This window comes from Bactrocera oleae, chromosome 2 (genome assembly GCF_042242935.1).
Source record: "Bactrocera oleae isolate idBacOlea1 chromosome 2, idBacOlea1, whole genome shotgun sequence".
NCBI classification, from domain to species: Eukaryota; Metazoa; Arthropoda; class Insecta; order Diptera; family Tephritidae; genus Bactrocera; species Bactrocera oleae.
Window position 1 is genome coordinate 57,597,313 of NC_091536.1, and position 18,411 is coordinate 57,615,723.

Below are 18,411 nucleotides of genomic sequence, written 5' to 3' on the forward strand. Positions count from 1 at the left end.
GAGTTCCTGGGGAACCGAACATCCAAAAATTATCGGTAAAGCACCTATATTGCAAGCTCAGAGGTTGTGAGGAAAAGCAATAAATATATAATAATCTTTTGTTTCGAAAATATTCTTGAAAGTTTTCATTTATATTCTCCATTACAATTACATGATCACAAACAAGCCTTTCATTTACATCTCTGTGTCAAAAAAAGGCAGATTCGATCAGGTGATCACGGCTGTTTCACACACATAGGAAAACAGCTGATTCTTTGGCTACTTGTAGGCTTATACAATTTTTAAGAATGAAGTGTAAACGTCTAATAATAAAATAACTCTAGGAAAAATTGAGTTTTACATTTCAATCATCGCAATTCGGTAAAACCATTGTACAATTTTAGATTTATACAATGGGTAAAACGAAGAAGTAGTAGGCGATACAAACAACCGTTAGGTGAACAAAACTATTATACTCTGTAGCAACAAGTCGCGAGAGTATAAAAATGGGGACTTCTTACATATGTAAATAAATAACATAATTTTTGTTTCATTCGGTATGTTTGTCTCTAATTGGAATATACATATCCATATGAACACAAAACTATTTCCGACTATGCCCCTACAGAAATTCTTCACAAAATTGTGTGTTATACCATTGAGAAAGGGTAGAAGGCGGGGAAATACTTGCAGGTAAAGAAAAACTTTGTATTAATAAAAAAAAAAAGGCCTAGAGTCTAGACCAACTCCAGTCATATTCAGCGCTAAGTCACAGTACATTTAAACAAAATTGTTAGGGCCCCTAAAGTTTTTCAACCCAATTGCATTTTGGTTGAAGTTTTGAAGTTCGGTATTATGGTTTTCAACTCAACCCCTAAACAAATATCGGTTGAAATGTTGTCAAACTTCAACTTTTTATGGTATTTAGCTTTCAACTCTGTGCAATTGGGGGTGACTAGAGTATCAAAAAATTGTAAATGTAGTTAAAACATTGATGAGTATATTTAGGAAAAATAATAATACAATAGAAAAAGGGTAAAAAGATATTTTATTCATAACTTCATACTATTTTAATGAGTTATTATGTACAAATCCGAAGAAAGGTGAACAATTTATTGAGCTCATGGAGTAAAATCCCAAAACTGGACGAGACAAGCTACAATTCGGAAACATTAAAATAAAATTAAGGGACCGTGGGAAATGTTTCAAACATTAAGAGTCGATACAATGTACCTCCTCCTAAGAATATACTTTTTGAGTAAAATTAAGTTTCACTACTCAACAAATCTGAGATTAAAATTTGCGACTGATGTGCTAGGGGCTTGTGGGGGTATTGACTACGAATTTGAGTTCAAAAATTGTCCATCACGTACAGCTATTTTTGCCAATTTTAGTAAATGATGGTGGTTTGATCCCTACACCTCTTTACTACAACACAAAAAATGCTACGTGTTAGGAAATTTTTACTATAATTTTCGGTTTTAGCAACCCAAAATTAGTCAGAAACAGCTTCCAACATCACACTCACAAAATGATTGTAAAGCGTTTGAACCGTTTTGTGCCTCTTCAGTGATTGGAGTTTTATCCACAGCGCACAAATATGGTGCTCATAATTTTCAAAAGCAGGTTTTGTAGGTTTTTTTAGCCTAAAGTTAAAATCATTTAAAATGCATTCTTGATATCTACCGGCAGCAAGAAAATGTAAATTTTGTGGCAACGTTCCTTCATCTCGTTTGAAAAAAAAAAAATGATTCGTCATTTAAACGAAAATAACTTATGAATCCGCAATCACGAAGGCTTTTTCTTATGTACAGCACATCATGCTTCAACTTCAATTCAACCGAGTGGAGTTGAAAACCGTAATAAGGGTATAACTTAATTTAATCAAAATATGACACTTATCGACCGAAATAAACGTTTTAAAGTCAGATAAAAAAAATTAAAAAAAAGTTAAAATAAATGGAAATCACGTATATTGGGGATAGCTTATATCATACTGATTGCAATAACATTTGGCATTTTTCAAGTATTCTAGAGAACACGTTTAAACTCAATTTTGTGAAGATAATTTACACATTTATCGAGATCTGGGGCATTAAGTTTGCTAGACCTACAAAAATCATTACACTTATGTACATCTTATATTTCATAATTATATTTGAAATTTCTCTTATAAGGTATATGGAAGCTAGAGGATATATTCACCCGATTTTATCTAGTTTTGGCAGTATGACATATCATTTCTTGAAATAGATGCTAACTAAGCTTCAAGTGGATTTTTGAAAACTAGTGAAGTATTTACCCGATTTTATCCATTTTATTCCAAGAATGTACTGTTATTAGGGATATATTCTATCTGAATTTTATTGACCGATATATGACCTCCAGGAAAATTTCGTTAAATCATCTCACCATTTGAAAAAGTTTTCCATACAAACACTTGATTCCGATCTTCAGTTTGTATGGCAGCTATATGATATAGTGATATGATCTGAACAATTTCTTCGGAATTGCTGATAAAAATCCATGATAAATTTTTTGCAGATATCTCGTCAAATTAAAAAGTTTTCCCTACAAACACTTGACTAATGATCGTTCAGTTTGTATGGCAGCTATATGCTATAGTGGTTCGGACAAATGAGCAGCTTTATGGGGAGAAAAGAACCTGTGCAGAATTTCAGAACAATATCTCAAAAACAGACGAACATGTTTATCAACTATATACAAGTATACCGACGGGTTTAATATACCCTGTTTAGGCTACAAATATTTGTACAAATGTATATAGGTTTAGGAATTTTATAGAATGAATATCGTCGCCGTAGGCGATGCAAATATTCCGAGTGAAACCCCAAATTTTGTTTAAAATAAAGCCTTAAAAGAAAGCTATGTAAACAACAAAGAAATTACAAACGCAATCAAATATTTTTATTACGACTTTCTTAAAATAACTTATAATTTGTAGAAAGCGATTTTCTAACCTTAAATACAGATAAATCAGTATATATTTACAAACATGTCTTGGATAATCATAAAACGTTAACCTAAATTTCGTAATGGAATTTTGGTGTGTGCTCATCACTAATGTCCAATTTTTAAAATACTCCATTAACAATTTTTGTTTATTACCCTCAAATACCTAATAATATGTACGCCCAGCGTTTCATTAATATAGAACGACCAGTCAGTTTGCTTGCGTCTGCTTATTTGCAACTCATGCTCATGAGTTTGCAGTAAATCACCCAGTGAACCAGAAGCTGTTGGTGGTACACTCTTTAATGAAGTTGAGGAATGTATGTAAGTCATAATACGCTGGTTTGTATAGTTCTCCTATAATAAATTAAATGAATCATTTTATTAACGTCACAATAAAAATATAAAACTGTTATCTACTTTACCTCGTCAGAGCCTTCCTTATCTTTTACCAAATGTATATAATAAAGCGTTTTATCCATCGCATCACTTGTCATCTCCACTTTGTCTATGGGGATGACACAGATTAAACTGTAACTCTGCATTTCCATAAGTGCAAATACACTAGATGTAAAGAGAACATAACCCTGTCGTAAATGTTCTTGCGTTACTAATGTCACCTCATGATTAAATAAGATTTGGTCCGATCTCATTGTGCCTGGTAACAATTTCCAAATACGATATGCTGACGGTTCAGTTATAATATTAACAGAAATACTGGGAACACGTAATTCCGGCATGGTATTGAAACCCACAGTATGCAGTACACCTTGTCCTGTAAGTGCTAACAATTCTGCGGCACCACTCAAAGGTTTTGTTACAGCGCCTACTAGACCCTTTCCAACACCAGTCATCACTTCTACGGGCGATCGCGCTTCTAGAGTGTGGCGCGCCAAACCACCAACTGCACCCAAAATGCTTATACCCAAACCGGTGACACCCTGAGCCAAACCCTCCGTGAAACCATGCGGCCGGCAGCGACGTAGTGCTTCAGTGCGTTCAATATGCTCCTGATCCAACGTAAGACGGTCGAGATTTCGTGCAACAGACGCAGCCAACTTTGACACAGAATTCAATGTACCGGCAGTTACGTTTCGCAAAAGCGAAGCTGAGCCTTGTGTAATACCTATGATAAAACCCCAGGGACCGCGAAAGAGTCCCTCTACCGGCATTGAAACGAAATCTCGTAAGCCCGCGGTAAAGGAGCGTGCCAAACCACTAGGGCTTCCGAGAATCTCTAGTGAACCCACAACCCAACCTGCGCCAAAAATAGCACCAGATAGGTAATGCATGCTCAGCGACTGTCCGAAACGCAGAGGTATTGTTAGTATATGTTGCCGGTTGTAAGTGGAAAATGAGAGCGGGGAATGATCAAGCGCTATGTATAGTCGTATGGAAGTATGCACGGAGAGAAGCACACTAAGTGCCTCGATTTTAAATTCGCGTATCTGCAACGGCTCGGCAATACATATCGCTTGGCCAACGATGACACGAGGCAATAGATATTCACCATTGGACAGAGTGATACGTGAACTAGACAGTTCGGCGCGGTAAGCACAATTTGAGGGCGTACAGTCTACAACTGCGTCCAGCAAACAATTAAGATACGAGTCCTCTATGTAAATACGCATTGGACTGAACGTACACACAATGGAATGCAGTTTCATTTCATCTTCAAAGAAACCAATACTGAAATGTGCCATTAATCCACGATTACGAAGATTCTGATAGGTACGATCTAGGAAGTGCACCGGCGGCACAATTGGCTTCCGTTCGTATAATTCTTGTGCGCACAGCACCACAGGAAAATCATATTGGCCGCATACGTAATTTTGATTATCCAATTGTAAATTGGGCAACAACAAGTGTAATTCTCTATCATCATCGTCGTCATCATCAAAGGCGATCAACGTATCATCGGCATACAGACCGACAATTTCAGATTTCGTACAGTCATTTGTCTTGCCGTCAGCGTGCAAACTAACAATTAACTCCTTAATAAAGCAACGAATCTTTAGTTGGGTTTTCGTATTACATTCGTTCGAAAAATGTCTGCACTTAGCGGCTGTGCTGTTCATGGTTAACGGTTCATGAATGGCAGTACTCGGTGAGATCGATAAGAGCGATGAATTCGGGCTAACAATGTCGGGGGTAGCTTTCGATGTTAGCAAGCGAGAACGTAGGTCTTTTACAGAAAACTCTAGCTATAAGGGTGAAAAATGGTGTAATAATTTTGTTTTTATATAATTCATATGGACGTACCTGAGCTATATAGTACACAAAAATGCGTGTTACCCGATGTTTATCACAGACTATAACTTTGACGTCGCCATGGTTGGGTATGTACAGAAACTTCTCCCATGTTCTGTCCGTGCGTATAGGCTTTGACCATTTCAATGTTTTCTTTGTGGGATTTTCTAAATCACACATAAGTATGTATGTTAAGTTTATCAATATTTAACAAATTCAAATTCCATACCTTTATGCAGTGCCAAAGTGATATTGCATGTAGTTGACTCAACATCTGGGAAGTTTGTATAAAGCTCCGGTGGCGTGTAGTAACACTTGCTGTATGCCGGGACATGCTGATACCATTCGAAGTGGCGTCCACTATACTCAGGAGTTGTGTTGGAAACCTTGCTGTTTTCCGATGCGCTCGTTTGTGCGATAATGAAGGGCACATCAGTTTGATTTGTCACCAGCAGTGCAGGGCTGATGTCTTCAAATATATTCAAATAGTAAATGCGATCATTTTCGATGAGTGTGGCAACCAATGGCAGAGATTCCTCCCCATTTTGTAGTCCAAAGCTTCGTCTTGTAAAAGGTATACTAAGCGGAATGGGTATGGAGAAGTAATCGCCATCGAGCAATTTCAAACTAATAAAACAGATGTAGGCCGTATCCCTTGTACGTTTGGCCTTTTTATTGGGTCTTAAATCTGGGAATGCGTTAATTGTTTGACCAATGCTAGATTGTAGAAAACGGTGTTAAGCTTAATTATATTATATGAAATAAATAAGATAAGTTCGGGCGCAAACAATAACTTAAAAAAAAGTTTATATATTTACATTAGTTGTCTCAATAGAGTTGTAGTAGGCTTCATAGATGATCTATATCTAGGAGTTTTTTACATTCCAAAGGACAGCTGTTTGAACTGTATAACTCGCGGAGATTTACCCTAACCGAGCCTACAGTAGATACCTTGCTTAATATCTGAAATATGTATTTACTGTTAAGTCAAGGTGACTAAGCGTAATTCGTATGTGCATTATATTAATGCTGGGGGAAGGTATGAACCGTTATCACTAACTTTTAGTGTAGTAGTAAGAAATTATAGGTGATAGGATATGGCCTATTAAGATATTTTACATATTGACTTAAATATACAGTACAATGTTAACCAAATGTTCGAATGTTATTAAATTGGGAATATGGTCGGTAGGACTCGATCGATTGTAATTCTTTGCGTGTTATGGAATTTTACTCAAAAATGGGCGGAGCTTAATTTTGAGCGGATCCTCTTGTATAACCTGTAATTATATATCAATTGTTAATTTCTTGGTTAGGACCGAGTTTGGCTTCAACCTAATAACCGGAACTAAATGACATTCAAACAAGAAAAAATGCAAACTTTGGCTGCACCGAAGCTATAATTCTCTTCACAGGTGCATAAAAGGGTATGAAGTGATCTTAATCTTGATTTTGATCGGTCAGTTTGTATGCCATAGTAGTCTGAAGTGAACAAATTATACGTAAATTGTATCGTAGTTGTGGATAATAATCTATGCCAAATTTCGCCAAGATATCTCATCAAATATACAAGTTTTCCATTCAAGGACTGGATTTTGATCCATCCGTTGAATGGTGAAATGTCAAATAAAAAAGTTTTCCATACCAGGATTTGATTTTGATTGTTCAATGGGTAGCTTATTCGCGAGTAAGGGACGTGTATAAGATTTCATATACATATTTCAAAAACTGAGGGACTAGTTCGCGTATATACAGACAGACGGGCATGGCTTAATCAACTCAGCTTCTTATGCTGATCATTTATATATATATTTTATAGGGTATCCGACGTTTCCATTGGTGCGTTACAAACTTCATGACAAACTTAATATACTCTGTTCAGAGTATAAAATAGTTGATCGATATCATTTTAACTTATATACATATATGTATGTAGTGTTTAAAATATGTGGCTTTTATAGTTTGTGGACCGAACCATCAGCGCAAGTTAATCGAATATTTTTTCTTCTTATAACCTTAAACTGTGTTCAGAAATATATATCTAAGTATGTATCATTAAGTAATTCTCACCAATTTTCCGACCATTGTACTTTGTTCAACTCCAATTTAGTAGCTTGCGCTGTAAATTCCTCGAGAATTTGCCGCTGTGCACTCTCTTTATGATCCATTGCGAATGTCAATAGTTCAAGTTTACAATTGGCGAAGTTGGCAACGACATATTTGGGACGCAGTCGAAATACTCGATTTTCATCTTCAATTTTGGTATCCAAAACAAATTTATAGACCTCTGATGCGTGTACAATCAATATATCTATGCTATCATTGTCGGGTAAAACGTAGCCACGAGGGCCACTCGATGAGTTGATGCCATTGGCATAAACTGGCATTGAACGAACCCATGGTGAATCAGCATTTTCTAAAGGCAAATCTATGGTGAAGGATGCGTCGATAAAAGCCAACATTTCAAGGCAGTTTGATTTGATAGTCGTTCGTTCCTCGGATTCACCAATACAAATGCCTATATCTAAGCCAGTAGCATTAATGAACATTGCCCAGGCAGTTACTTCCAAACATGTGGTACACGAAAACTCTTTGGCGGGTTTAATTCTATAGATAAGATCTGTAGCGCCGGTGCAATGTGATATGCGTTTCACACGCAATTCATCTTCGTCATCGATTGGCCATTTGGCAGATGGCGCTGTTTCCGCTTTCAGCTTCTGTAGCGCGTCATCAATGCCCCAGTTCTTTTCATCATACCAAAAAAATGTGTTCCATTGCATGGATTTTAGCGAAAGAGTTTGCTCTGTGTCGCATTCGCAATTTATAGGATACCTAGTATTGAGAAATGTATATAACAATGTTATTGTCATGTACGAGTATAAGATTCGCATTACTTGGTATTAAACTCAATTTTGTGCTCCGTCAAATGTGTGGCCGGTACATCTAGCGCAAATCGGCCGCCGTTTGGTTCGATTTCAAACAATTTTCCAGTTGTATTCTCGGTAGCAGACAATGGGCATGGCAGTCGTGATTGCAACTCAAATATTGGCCAAATTGTAACGAGTATTCGCTGCGGTTCGAATAATTCGTTGCAAAGATCGCTCATATCTTCGCGTACAACCCGAACCCAGAAGCTAACGAATTCATTATTTGTGGTAGGTACTGCGGTAATTGTTAAAATAAAAGGTGTACACAGAAATCAGAAATCTTCTAAATTTTTTACTTGTTTAAAATACACACCTTTCACTAACCAAGGTAATTTTTTGTTCGGCTTTAAAGGTATGTCACCAGTACGACCTTTGACCTTTGGCATCACCATTTTCAGTCTGAAAAACAGTCGCACATTTAAATAAAGTAGGTGCCATACTAATTTCGTAAAAAACTATCAAGAAGCTAAATATCAATACCTCATAAACACATTGGAGGTACGTTGCACAGCTGCATAAAACGATGAGTAACTCTCGCTTTTCACCAAATACTCCAGGGGTCGTTTTTCTTCAGCATCTTTGGACTCATCACAGCGCAGCTCTACGCGTAACTCCTGTGGAACCATAGACACCAACTCGATTTGGCCTTTCAAGAGCACAACTACTTGTGTGGCTGACAGTTTTTGCAATTCAATTATCAGACATTTATCACCGATACGTATGCTCTGCAGCTGGCGTTCACCATCGAATTTAAAAGGTATTGCCACCGTTTGCGAAGCTTCGGTAATACACGTTTCATTGTCTGCAATGAAGAAAGTCAGCTCCTGGCTGTTGTTATCGTTGCCAAAGCTGTACAAGGTACACTCCAGCGGTTGTAGCTGTATGCGTTCGGTTGTGCCAGTTTGTCCAAAAGAAACTAGCGCTTGCATGCGATTTACAACAGTACATTTGGGCAATAGTACGTGGCAGTCACTCGGTGCATGCGCTTTGAACAGTTCCTGCCAGTGCGCTTTCGACGAAAGCAGCGTGTGTAGTATCGATGGCCCAATATTGATGCGGAATTTTTCAAGCACAGCATTAATATTTAGTATACGTTTTTGCTTATTTACAGTTACATAGCTTTGCAGTTTGGCATCCTCCAGCACTGGCAGCATATTCAAAAAGCCATAATCCAAACATTTAACATTCAATGTTAAACTGCTATCGATGCTGTAAATATCTGGACTGTTGAGTGCAGTATGTATACTAAGATTTTCCAGCAGTACAGTCAAAAATGAGTGACTGATTTGCTTGCTGGTTGCGAGTGTGTATTCAGCAAGTGCTGGTGGCAATTTGTATTCATCACTGACCTGATTGAACAATTTCACTTGCAGCGACGCACACGAGAGTAGCATTTGCAATTTGGGCACACATTCTGATTGAAATGCAGTGTCGATGCGCATGCAGCCTACAAGTACTTTTGGATGTAAAATAAAGTCCGAGTCGTTGCTTTCGAGCTTGAAAAGGTCCTCAATTTTTAAGCTCGGTATCTTCAGGCACATTTTGGAATGGTTTAAACAAGTAATATGTTAAACTAACAATAACAGTGATAAAGCAAATATGTGTGCTTGAAGTCAGGTACGTACTTTGTCCTCCTCTTCTTCGCTGGGTTCGAAGCATTCGCCGTTTACAGCCACCAACGATTGCATAATGACCACACGCCAAATGTTGGCGCAAATATCGCGTTCGGGCAGCACTATGTCTTTCGATGACGTTTCGGAGAGCCAGAACTCGCTGAAGTGTAGGAAACCTTCGTGCGACTCACTGAAATATTCCATTTGGCAACGGATATTGATGGGCTTCTGTACCTGTGAGGAAGTATGTGCGCACTATTAAACCGAGCTGCAGTGAAGTGGCATCAGTTTTTACTCACCGCCATCGGCACTGGAAACACTTTTATTTTGCACATTTTTCTTGGTTGAGGGTACCGCCAGCAAATGATGCCAAAATTTTTTTTAATTATTTGAATTTGATATGGCAACGGCAGAAAAGTGTCTGTAGACATCTCTACAAACTGGAAAGCACCAGCCCTGCGTTCAGAAAGAAATATAAAGTAATATAAATATGTGTTGAATAGTAGTAGTATTACCTCAAGTCGTCTTGATAAAATTCCTCGCGTGACAGTCTTTTCATGCTAACATTTCGTGATTTTAGAAATTCTTTGAATGAAGGAGGTTTTAACTGTACCATGTTGTCAACCAACACTTCAGTAGGTTCACCCATTGGCGGACGGTTACGCAAGAAATTCGTCCACTCGTCATTGAGACGAACTGATAACCTTTCTAATCCCTGCTGTATGCGTTGCAGTTCCTTCAAGCCGCTCACATCCACATCTACATGTAGTACGTCGAATTTCACTGTGCCATTCACTAAAGGCAAATAAAACCATGGTTCGCTAACAAAAGTAAAGGACGAACGTATAGCAACCGGATGGAGGAATATCTTTTCTCCCACCTGCAGATGTAATGAACCAACAGAGGCCTTGAGCACTGCCTTTTCGGGACGCTGCAGGAATGTGACACTAAGATGCATATCTGCACATACTAGTTTGCCCTCGTAATCTCTAGCTTGCTTTATCAGTAGCATCACTTTATCCAACTTTACATGAAGCCTATCACAGTCGTAAAAATGGTTGCGCATGAGCATAATTTTAGAAGCGCTTTGAACAACTCTTAACGCACGCGGATTGAGATAGCCGCTTCGCAATATGGTTTGATAGAGGATTAGTGAGTTTTGTAGCAAAACAAACGTTTGCTGCTCCTGTAGTGTTACGATTATTGGTCTGGCTATTTCCACATCCGTTTCGATGAGCTTTTGTTTGGTTATGTGCTTGCGAACGGTCACTAGTGGAGGCGGTATGCCAGTTGGCCCCAATTCTCCCGGTCTTGTGTCGATAAATTCAATTGGAAACACGCTGGCAGAGGTAGCATCCAGTGATGCGGTAGGAATGGAATGTATATTTAAATTGAATACTGACATTTGCGTTACATTGTCGTATATATTTTGCGTGAACATAAAACTTGGTTGAGACACGGTCAAGGATAACAGCGGCACTAAAAGTGAGGCTTTCTTTTTGCATTTATCTTGCAGCTTGTCGGTGTTTGTCAGCTCTGCGCCGACTTCGTACAAATCTATTGTAAAAGTACCGGCTATGAAGGACACAGTTTGTGGGAACTTGCGCGCATTAGCATCGTTTAACGCATTGCGAGTGGATTGAAGTTCCATACGCGATAACTGCGAGTGTATGCCAGAATCGGTTTTTACATTTTGTTCCGTATTCTCATCGATTGGTTCGAAGGCGGGTGCAGAGTTGCGTGCGCTTTTTTGCGCAGGTGCAATGAGCAGCTCGCCACATTGTAGGCTACTGCTTGAGTTTGGATCGACATGTTCAGAAACATTCTGGTGGGAACTTGTTTTTTGCTTTTGTAACTGCATGCTGCTGCTTTTTCGTATGAAAACACTTTTTTCGGCGGTGCTGTTGAATAAAAAAAAAACTGCTAATTTAACCTGCAGTTGTAAATATGAGTTCGATTTAGTACTTACTCCAGTAGGTTAGTTAAGCTGTAGGCCATAAAGCCTAATGCATATAGTTGATCCGTATTGAGTGTAGCCACTAAATCAGACGCACAATTAAATTCAAGCGCCTGCCCACAAATTAATACATTATTATAGGTAATGCACGGCGCGAAGATGCCTATAAAAGTGAAATGTCTAAAAATGTCTGTAATATGCGGTGATGCCTCCCGATTCTGCGTATTCCACTCAACCGCTGGGTTTGTATGTTGAAAAGTTTTCGCTTGTTGCGCCATGTGATCCAAAATCTCTGCCCAATCACCGCTAGACAGGGAGAGCTTTTGCAACACCAATTCATATTGACGATCCTCAACCAACGATCCGGGTGTGTTTAGGAAACCCAGTTGAGCAGCCTTGCTGTACACGTCGGGTCGTGTTGGTGCACGTTGTAGTGGATTCTCCAAGGTTGGTGTTATCTTCATCGACTCGAGCTACAAACATTATACAATGATAGAGTTTCCCATAAAATAAAGCTATTTATGCCTACCTTCCATATGAGCACTGTGCAACATTCGCGGTTCGTTGAGAGAGGTGTGTACAACGTAAAACCTTTGCTATCCAAATGTATAAGTGGCAAATCGGCAGCTGTTGGTGGATTTGCTCGTATTTCCATTGGTGTCGCTTCTTTGAGACTTATGCTGCATCCATTTGCAACGAATAGCACACCTAAAGAGCCTACAAACTCTTTTAAGATATCCACATCGATGATTATTTCCATGGCTTGGATTGTGACTATAATTTCGGCTATAGAGCGACTGGCATCATATTTCGGTTTGACACCGATGCGTGTATAGAAGCTCTTAAGTCCCACTGACGTGTAGACATAGTTCAAAAACGGCATATTGGTTACCTCGCCGAGCATTTTCAAACGCAAACCGGGTTGAGCAACCCAACCATCGTCCACATCTGGAGTATAGTACAGCAGATTGCATTGTCCAACTTTGCCCGTGAATTTGGTAAAGTCTTCACGTTTGTCAACGGTTGAGAGCAAATCTTCGAGTTCGAGCACCATTTTGCTCTTGCGTTCTTTGGCGGTCAATTCACAAATTATCTTAGCGATGGACCATTGGCAGAAAAATGATGTGGTACATGCAGTTGTATTTTCTGCGCGAAAGAATCAAATACATATTATAATGAATATATGTTTTTATGTTTTTACAAGTGTTTACTCTTTTCCAAAAATACTGAGGACACCGACGAACTAGTTTCCAATTCCAAAAAATGTTTTATTGCTGCATTTTCCTCAGATGCAGTTACAACTCGTATAGGGGTCGGGGTCTTTTGCATTTGTGTGCTGGCACTTAGCTGCGCCATGGGTCCTATAAGCTTAATGACGTTACCCAAAATACATACATGTGTATGTAATGCTTTGCACTATAAAGAAAAAAATAATCATATAAATTTCTAATTATGATATATATAAAATAAGAAAAAACGTTAACTTCGGCTGGACCGAAGCTAGAATACCCTTCACAAATTAAAAAGTTTCCATACAATAACTTGATTTTGATCGGCAAATTAATGCTTTATATTGTAGCTTTATGTTTATAGTGGTCCGATCTGAACAATTTTATCGAAGATTGTACCGTTGCCTTAGACAATAATCCATGCCAAATTTCGTGAAGATATATTGTCAAAAAAAAAGTTGTCCATACAAAGATATGATTTTAATCGTTCAGTTTGTATGGCAGCTCTATGCTGCACTGGTCCGTCTGGGTGTTCGAGGCAAACTTAATATACCCTATTCAGGGTATAAAAAAATAATGTGATCCATCGAGATTGTACAGTGACTGACTAACCTTAGTTTCGGACACATGGAAATGTATAGGCATCGTATCCACATGTACCGTTATTGCATCTACTTCCTCGGCTGTGCTTTGTGCTAGCGTTGTTGGTGTATTGATTTGCAAATTCATAACTTCCGTTGGTGGTGGCAGCGGAGAGGATCCTCCGTCCATATGTGCGACAGCTTCCGCTATAAGTTCATTTGGAATTTCTTTTGCAGTACTCAGTGCCGTCATCGGCGATGACATTACATTGGCTTCCGTTTGTTTCTTCTGGGTAACAACAATTGTTGCTGTGGTATAAACATCTGTCAGCAAAATATCCACTTCTAGACTGTTGTACCTTTTCAAGCTTAAACCATACAATGCAATTACCCAATTCATAGTGTCTTTCGGTGCTGTATATATGGTGAACTTCTCCTGGAGATTGGTACGCGATAAGTTTTCGGCGTTCGTAGATCGCACGGAAATTTTTGGCAGTTGAATTTGTGTGTATTCATTCAGTAAATCTTCCATATTTTTAGACCATTTAATTTTCTCAGCTATATTCAGCGTGATGTGACCTAATTCTAAGCAGATTACGAGTGATTTGATTTGTTGCCACAGTGAAGTAGTTGTTGCTTTAGCGGTGGTGGTCGGTGAAACGCTAACATCCAAGTCCACTTTTTCATCGCGTTCGGAGCTGAAGTGTATCGTTTCCTCAGGCTGTGAAATTTTGCGCGAGGGCAGAGAATTGCGCGAGGTGCGACGCATATGTGGCGGTCCAGCGCCTGTGCCACCACTAGTAATATTTGTATGCACACGTGGCGGTTGGCTACTACTGACATGTGTCTGCGAAGCCGTTTGTGCTTGATATTGTTGTGTGTGGAGCTCCATTTCGCTTGGCGACTCTTTAATTGGAATTTAATTAGTTAGTCTACCCATAAACATTTGCCATTTTCGCTTACCTTTTTCGACTGTATGGTCATATTCTTCTTGGTACTTGAGGAATTCGAGCAACGTTGCATCGACAAACATAGCGATTGGTTCTACCCAAACAGCAAGCGCGACGAGCGCTTCTTTTTTATTTGCAGCGATTTGTATACCTTCCGGATTCATTTGTACACTAGCCATTAGCCACTTTTTCGGTTTATTACCTCTTTCGGTGTCCAACAAAAAATGTTTGGTTCGACAGTAGTCGGTGTAGGTGATCACATTTGAGAGCAATCTGTAGAGTTCAATATAGCCCGTATTATAACTCTGAAAGCATTGGAATTCGATGCGAAGTTCTCTGATTTCGGTATGTAGTATTGGTTCGCTTTCATTTTTTATTATTTGCATCGATTGATTTGCTACTTTCCATAGTAAATATGGTCGATAACTAAGTACACAATTTAAAAGACGCTCAGCGATTATTAAATTGCGCTTATTGAAATCAATATGAATAAGTTCAAAATGCAAATCTAATTTTCTTAGCGGTATGAGTATATCTTCCTTCCAATGCTGCTTTTGCAAAAGATCCGAGTAGGTCAATTGCAGGTGTGGTATATGCATCAGTCTAACTGTAGTTTTGCGTATTCTATTCACTATCGATAAAGAAAGTTGCGACATATGTAAAGCGTAATTGTCATGGCAGGCGTCAAGTAGCATATGCGGCTTTTCTGGCAGTTGGCATGTAGTGTGCACAAGTTTATCAATATTTAGCGGTCTGCAAAGCGTGCCATCCAAATGTTTGATATGTACCAAGAAATAGGGCATTGCTAGCTTTAAAGCGCTCGGCAAACGATTATGTGTATGCTTTTGGGTTGCTGCTGTTGCTTCTGTGCTTGTGTAAATCTCAAAGTTGATATTTTTCAAATCGAATTTGTAGATACAAAATGGTATGTGCTCCATAAGCTCATCGTAGTCCTCCATAAGCGGTGGTGGCAATTTCGATATGTTTGTATTGCCTTGAGCAGGAGTATCTAATTGGTCTACATGATAGCCTGAATAATCGTAAGAATCAATTAAATCTTGTATAGTTTGTTTAACCTGTCGAAATGATTGATTCCACCGGAATGTGAGACCAGAAGATAGCACACGGTATGCAAGATGTGTGTCCTTAATAGTTTGTGCTGCTGTTTCGTGCTCTGGCTGTCGGTTATCACGCACTTTTGTCGTTTTGTATTCGACGGAATCAAAAGCAATAATCGGTGTACGGTTAAGTAAATATTCGTCCGTATAGGTGGACATATACTCGTTGTAATTAATGTAAACCTTGTTGTCCAAAGTTGTAATCTTCTCATCGAATAAACTGTTTTCCATAAAACCGGTTAGATTTGCCAACTGAAAATCGAAAAAAATAATAAATTAATGTATATGTATGTTCCTAGTAAATTTTATGTATAATTTACAGAAGAACTTGTAATCAATGCCGCTTCCGAAATATCATCAATTTTGTAGGAGCCCAACGGATCGACTATTAAATAGGAGATGCCTGATCTCAAGCTTCGCCAGTTTTGGTCTTCACACGAAACCTTTTCAAAATACAATCCTCCTAGGGTAAGACGCACAATAGGTGTATATTTAATACGTTTTGTATTGCTAACAAAAGTGTCAACTATTAATTCAGAGTTTTTAAGGGTGACATTTAGCTCTTCCAGGTATAAACCAATGTCTCTTAAATGACCAGATATCTCTTCGACATTAGGTTCTTCGAATACCGGAGGCTCAAAAGATAGCGTTGGCAGTTTATTCCAAGCCCATAACATAAATGAATCTCGGCTAGCAACTTCATTCTCCTGGTCTACGATGACATCTTCCTGTTCGGTTGTTAAGTTTTTAGTATTGTTTCGCCCGAAGTCTTTCGTTATATCTATAAGACGCATAACCATCGGAAACTGCATAGACGTGATATTAACGTCCATTGATTTGGTAAAAATTCCAATGCGCGTGAGACTTGTCATTGTCATTGTATTTGTATTATATTTTCGTAAAATACGCACATCAAATGAACATCTGTAAATAAATTAGATATTTAAAACAAGAAAAACGTTAACTTCGGTTACCGAAGCTACAATACTTTTCAAAGAGAAAAAGTTTCCATTAAGAACTCGATTTAGATCGGTTAGTTTTTATGGCAGATATATACTATAGTCGTTCGATCTAAACAATTTTTCCGGAGATTGTACAGATTTTTTGGGCAATAAGCCATGTCAAATTTCTTAAGGATATCTCGTCAAATAAAATATTTTCGACTTGTTTTTTGTCGATCAGCTTGTATGCCACCTATTTGCTATGGTGGTCCGATCTAAAAAAAAATCTTCGGAGATTGTTTCGTTGCTTTGGACAATAATCTGTGCTGAATTTCGTGGAGGTATCTCGTCAAATAAAAAATGTTTTTATGCTATAGTGGTCCGATAACGGCGATTCCGACAAAGGAGGAAAGAGGCGAGTGTAAAATTTCAGATTGATATCTTAACTAACTTATTTAAAATTGAGAGACTAGTTTTCGTATATAGACAGAGGCAGAGGCAGATGGTCATGCTAAATCGACTTACTAATATCACACTATCGACTGGCTACATATATATTTTGATCCGAGATTTCCTTGTGGGTGTTACGAAATTCGTAGCAAACATAATGTACCCTGTTTAGGGTATAAAAAAAAAAGTATAAACATCTGTATATTACCTGTATAAAATGGGCTCCTGGCAGACTTCAATGTGTCCAGCAGAATTTCGTTTATCTATGCAAATAGTGAGATCAGATACTTTTACTAATTTGCGCATTAGAACTTTGACAGGATGGACATCTGTCATAGTCATTTTCCAACGCTCGTCAGCCGCTCCGAATTGCAAAAGCTGTACGTTCATGGATACGACAATATCATCTTCCACATATTTTAAAATTATATTTTGGCACTCTAAGCTAATGTTGTTTATTATTTTGTTAACTATACCAGAGCCAGGTGTTTGTTGCGCCGGCTGTTGATCTTCTGATCGTCTGCGCTTCTTGGCAGTCTCACCAGCCTTGCGTTGCGGTGACGAACTAGCTGATGATACATCATCTGGTTTATCACGCCTTAACTTGAGTACAAACTCTATTGTATTGATTATAATACGAATCGGTTCAGATGTAATTTTTGTCCAGGGCACACGTATGGTCAATTCATGAACGTGGCCTGATAAAAACTCGCATGGCAATTGCAGCTCTTCTTCCAGCACGTCCAAACGCAAATCCAGATTCTGTAATGTAGCTTCACCCTCCCATAGGGAGAGTTGCATATCCTCAGGACGTATGTTCTTCACATACTTTGCCACGTATTCCATTATTACGGGCGTAACGTAGGATTCAATCCGAAACATTTTTACCAATGTTGATAACTTTTGCACTGTATTACTTGAAAAATTCTTGCTTTATTTTGGCTTTTTTCTAACTTTTAATTTTTTATTGCATATAAATATGCTTTTTTGTGGTGCACACACCCATAAATTGCATGACAGTTACTGATTTCGAACAAATTGCAAATAAATTATGTGCAGTAGAATTTTTATTTTGACATTCGATATCAGCTGGCAAGGTGTCAAACTTCTACAATTTGATTGGTCGACTAAAAGCCGGTTGTTTATTTAGAAAAGTAAAGCGAAAACGAAATACAATAAAATGTAAACATAAAACCGAGCCTTGTTGTGTAGGTGCCGTTTCACATTGGGATTCAAAAGAGTCTGATGTTTATCAAATTTTCTTTTGGTGTCGCTCTGGGCATTCACACGGTCAAAAAGAGTCCAGCAAATCGAGTCTGGTTTTTCTGCATTCCTTTTCACAAAATTTTCGTAAATATTTGTGCGGTTCGACTGCGCAACACTGCGCAACACTGCCCAACACTGCGTGCTGCGTATTTCATTTGTATGTTGAGATGATGGTCA

At 38.4% G+C, this 18,411-nt stretch overlaps 1 protein-coding gene across 5 annotated transcripts; it reads right to left on the minus strand.

Annotated features, from left to right (window-relative positions):
* Positions 1-2,885: 2,885 nt before the first annotated feature.
* Vps13B (vacuolar protein sorting 13B) lies at positions 2,886-18,092 on the minus strand. 5 transcript variants are annotated; one of them, XM_070113227.1, is made up of 18 exons: positions 17,177-18,059; positions 15,898-16,501; positions 14,473-15,829; positions 13,541-14,415; positions 12,911-13,115; positions 12,229-12,845; positions 11,712-12,172; positions 10,258-11,643; positions 10,042-10,198; positions 9,755-9,970; positions 8,610-9,658; positions 8,443-8,528; positions 8,097-8,364; positions 7,273-8,034; positions 5,432-5,919; positions 5,215-5,369; positions 3,378-5,156; positions 2,886-3,309 (listed from the first exon to the last, which is right to left on the minus strand). In XM_070113227.1, the coding sequence occupies exons 1-18, from the start codon at positions 17,848-17,850 to the stop codon at positions 3,088-3,090; spliced, it is 11,361 nt and encodes a 3,786-aa protein (XP_069969328.1). In that variant the 5' UTR covers positions 17,851-18,059; the 3' UTR covers positions 2,886-3,087. The 5 variants fall into 5 exon arrangements, with proteins under 5 accessions (XP_069969328.1, XP_014099593.2, XP_014099594.2 ...); XM_014244118.3 differs by having other exon boundaries at positions 9,755-9,976; positions 17,177-18,058; XM_014244119.3 differs by lacking the exon at positions 15,898-16,501 and having other exon boundaries at positions 9,755-9,976; positions 17,177-17,245.
* Between the last annotated feature and the right edge of the window lie 319 nt (positions 18,093-18,411).

What these genes read in the sequence shown, in the direction of transcription:
- Vps13B (XM_014244118.3), bottom strand. Translation starts at nt 17,850, where the DNA reads ATGTTTCGGATTGAATCCTACGTTACGCCCGTAATAATGGAATACGTG. An exon ending in GCACAGTGCTCATATGGAAG is followed by an intron (nt 12,173 to 12,228) that starts GTAGGCATAAAT and finishes TAATGTTTGTAG; the next exon opens with CTCGAGTCGATGAAGATAAC. An exon ending in AGCTTAACTAACCTACTGGA is followed by an intron (nt 11,644 to 11,711) that starts GTAAGTACTAAA and finishes TTTATTCAACAG; the next exon opens with CACCGCCGAAAAAAGTGTTT.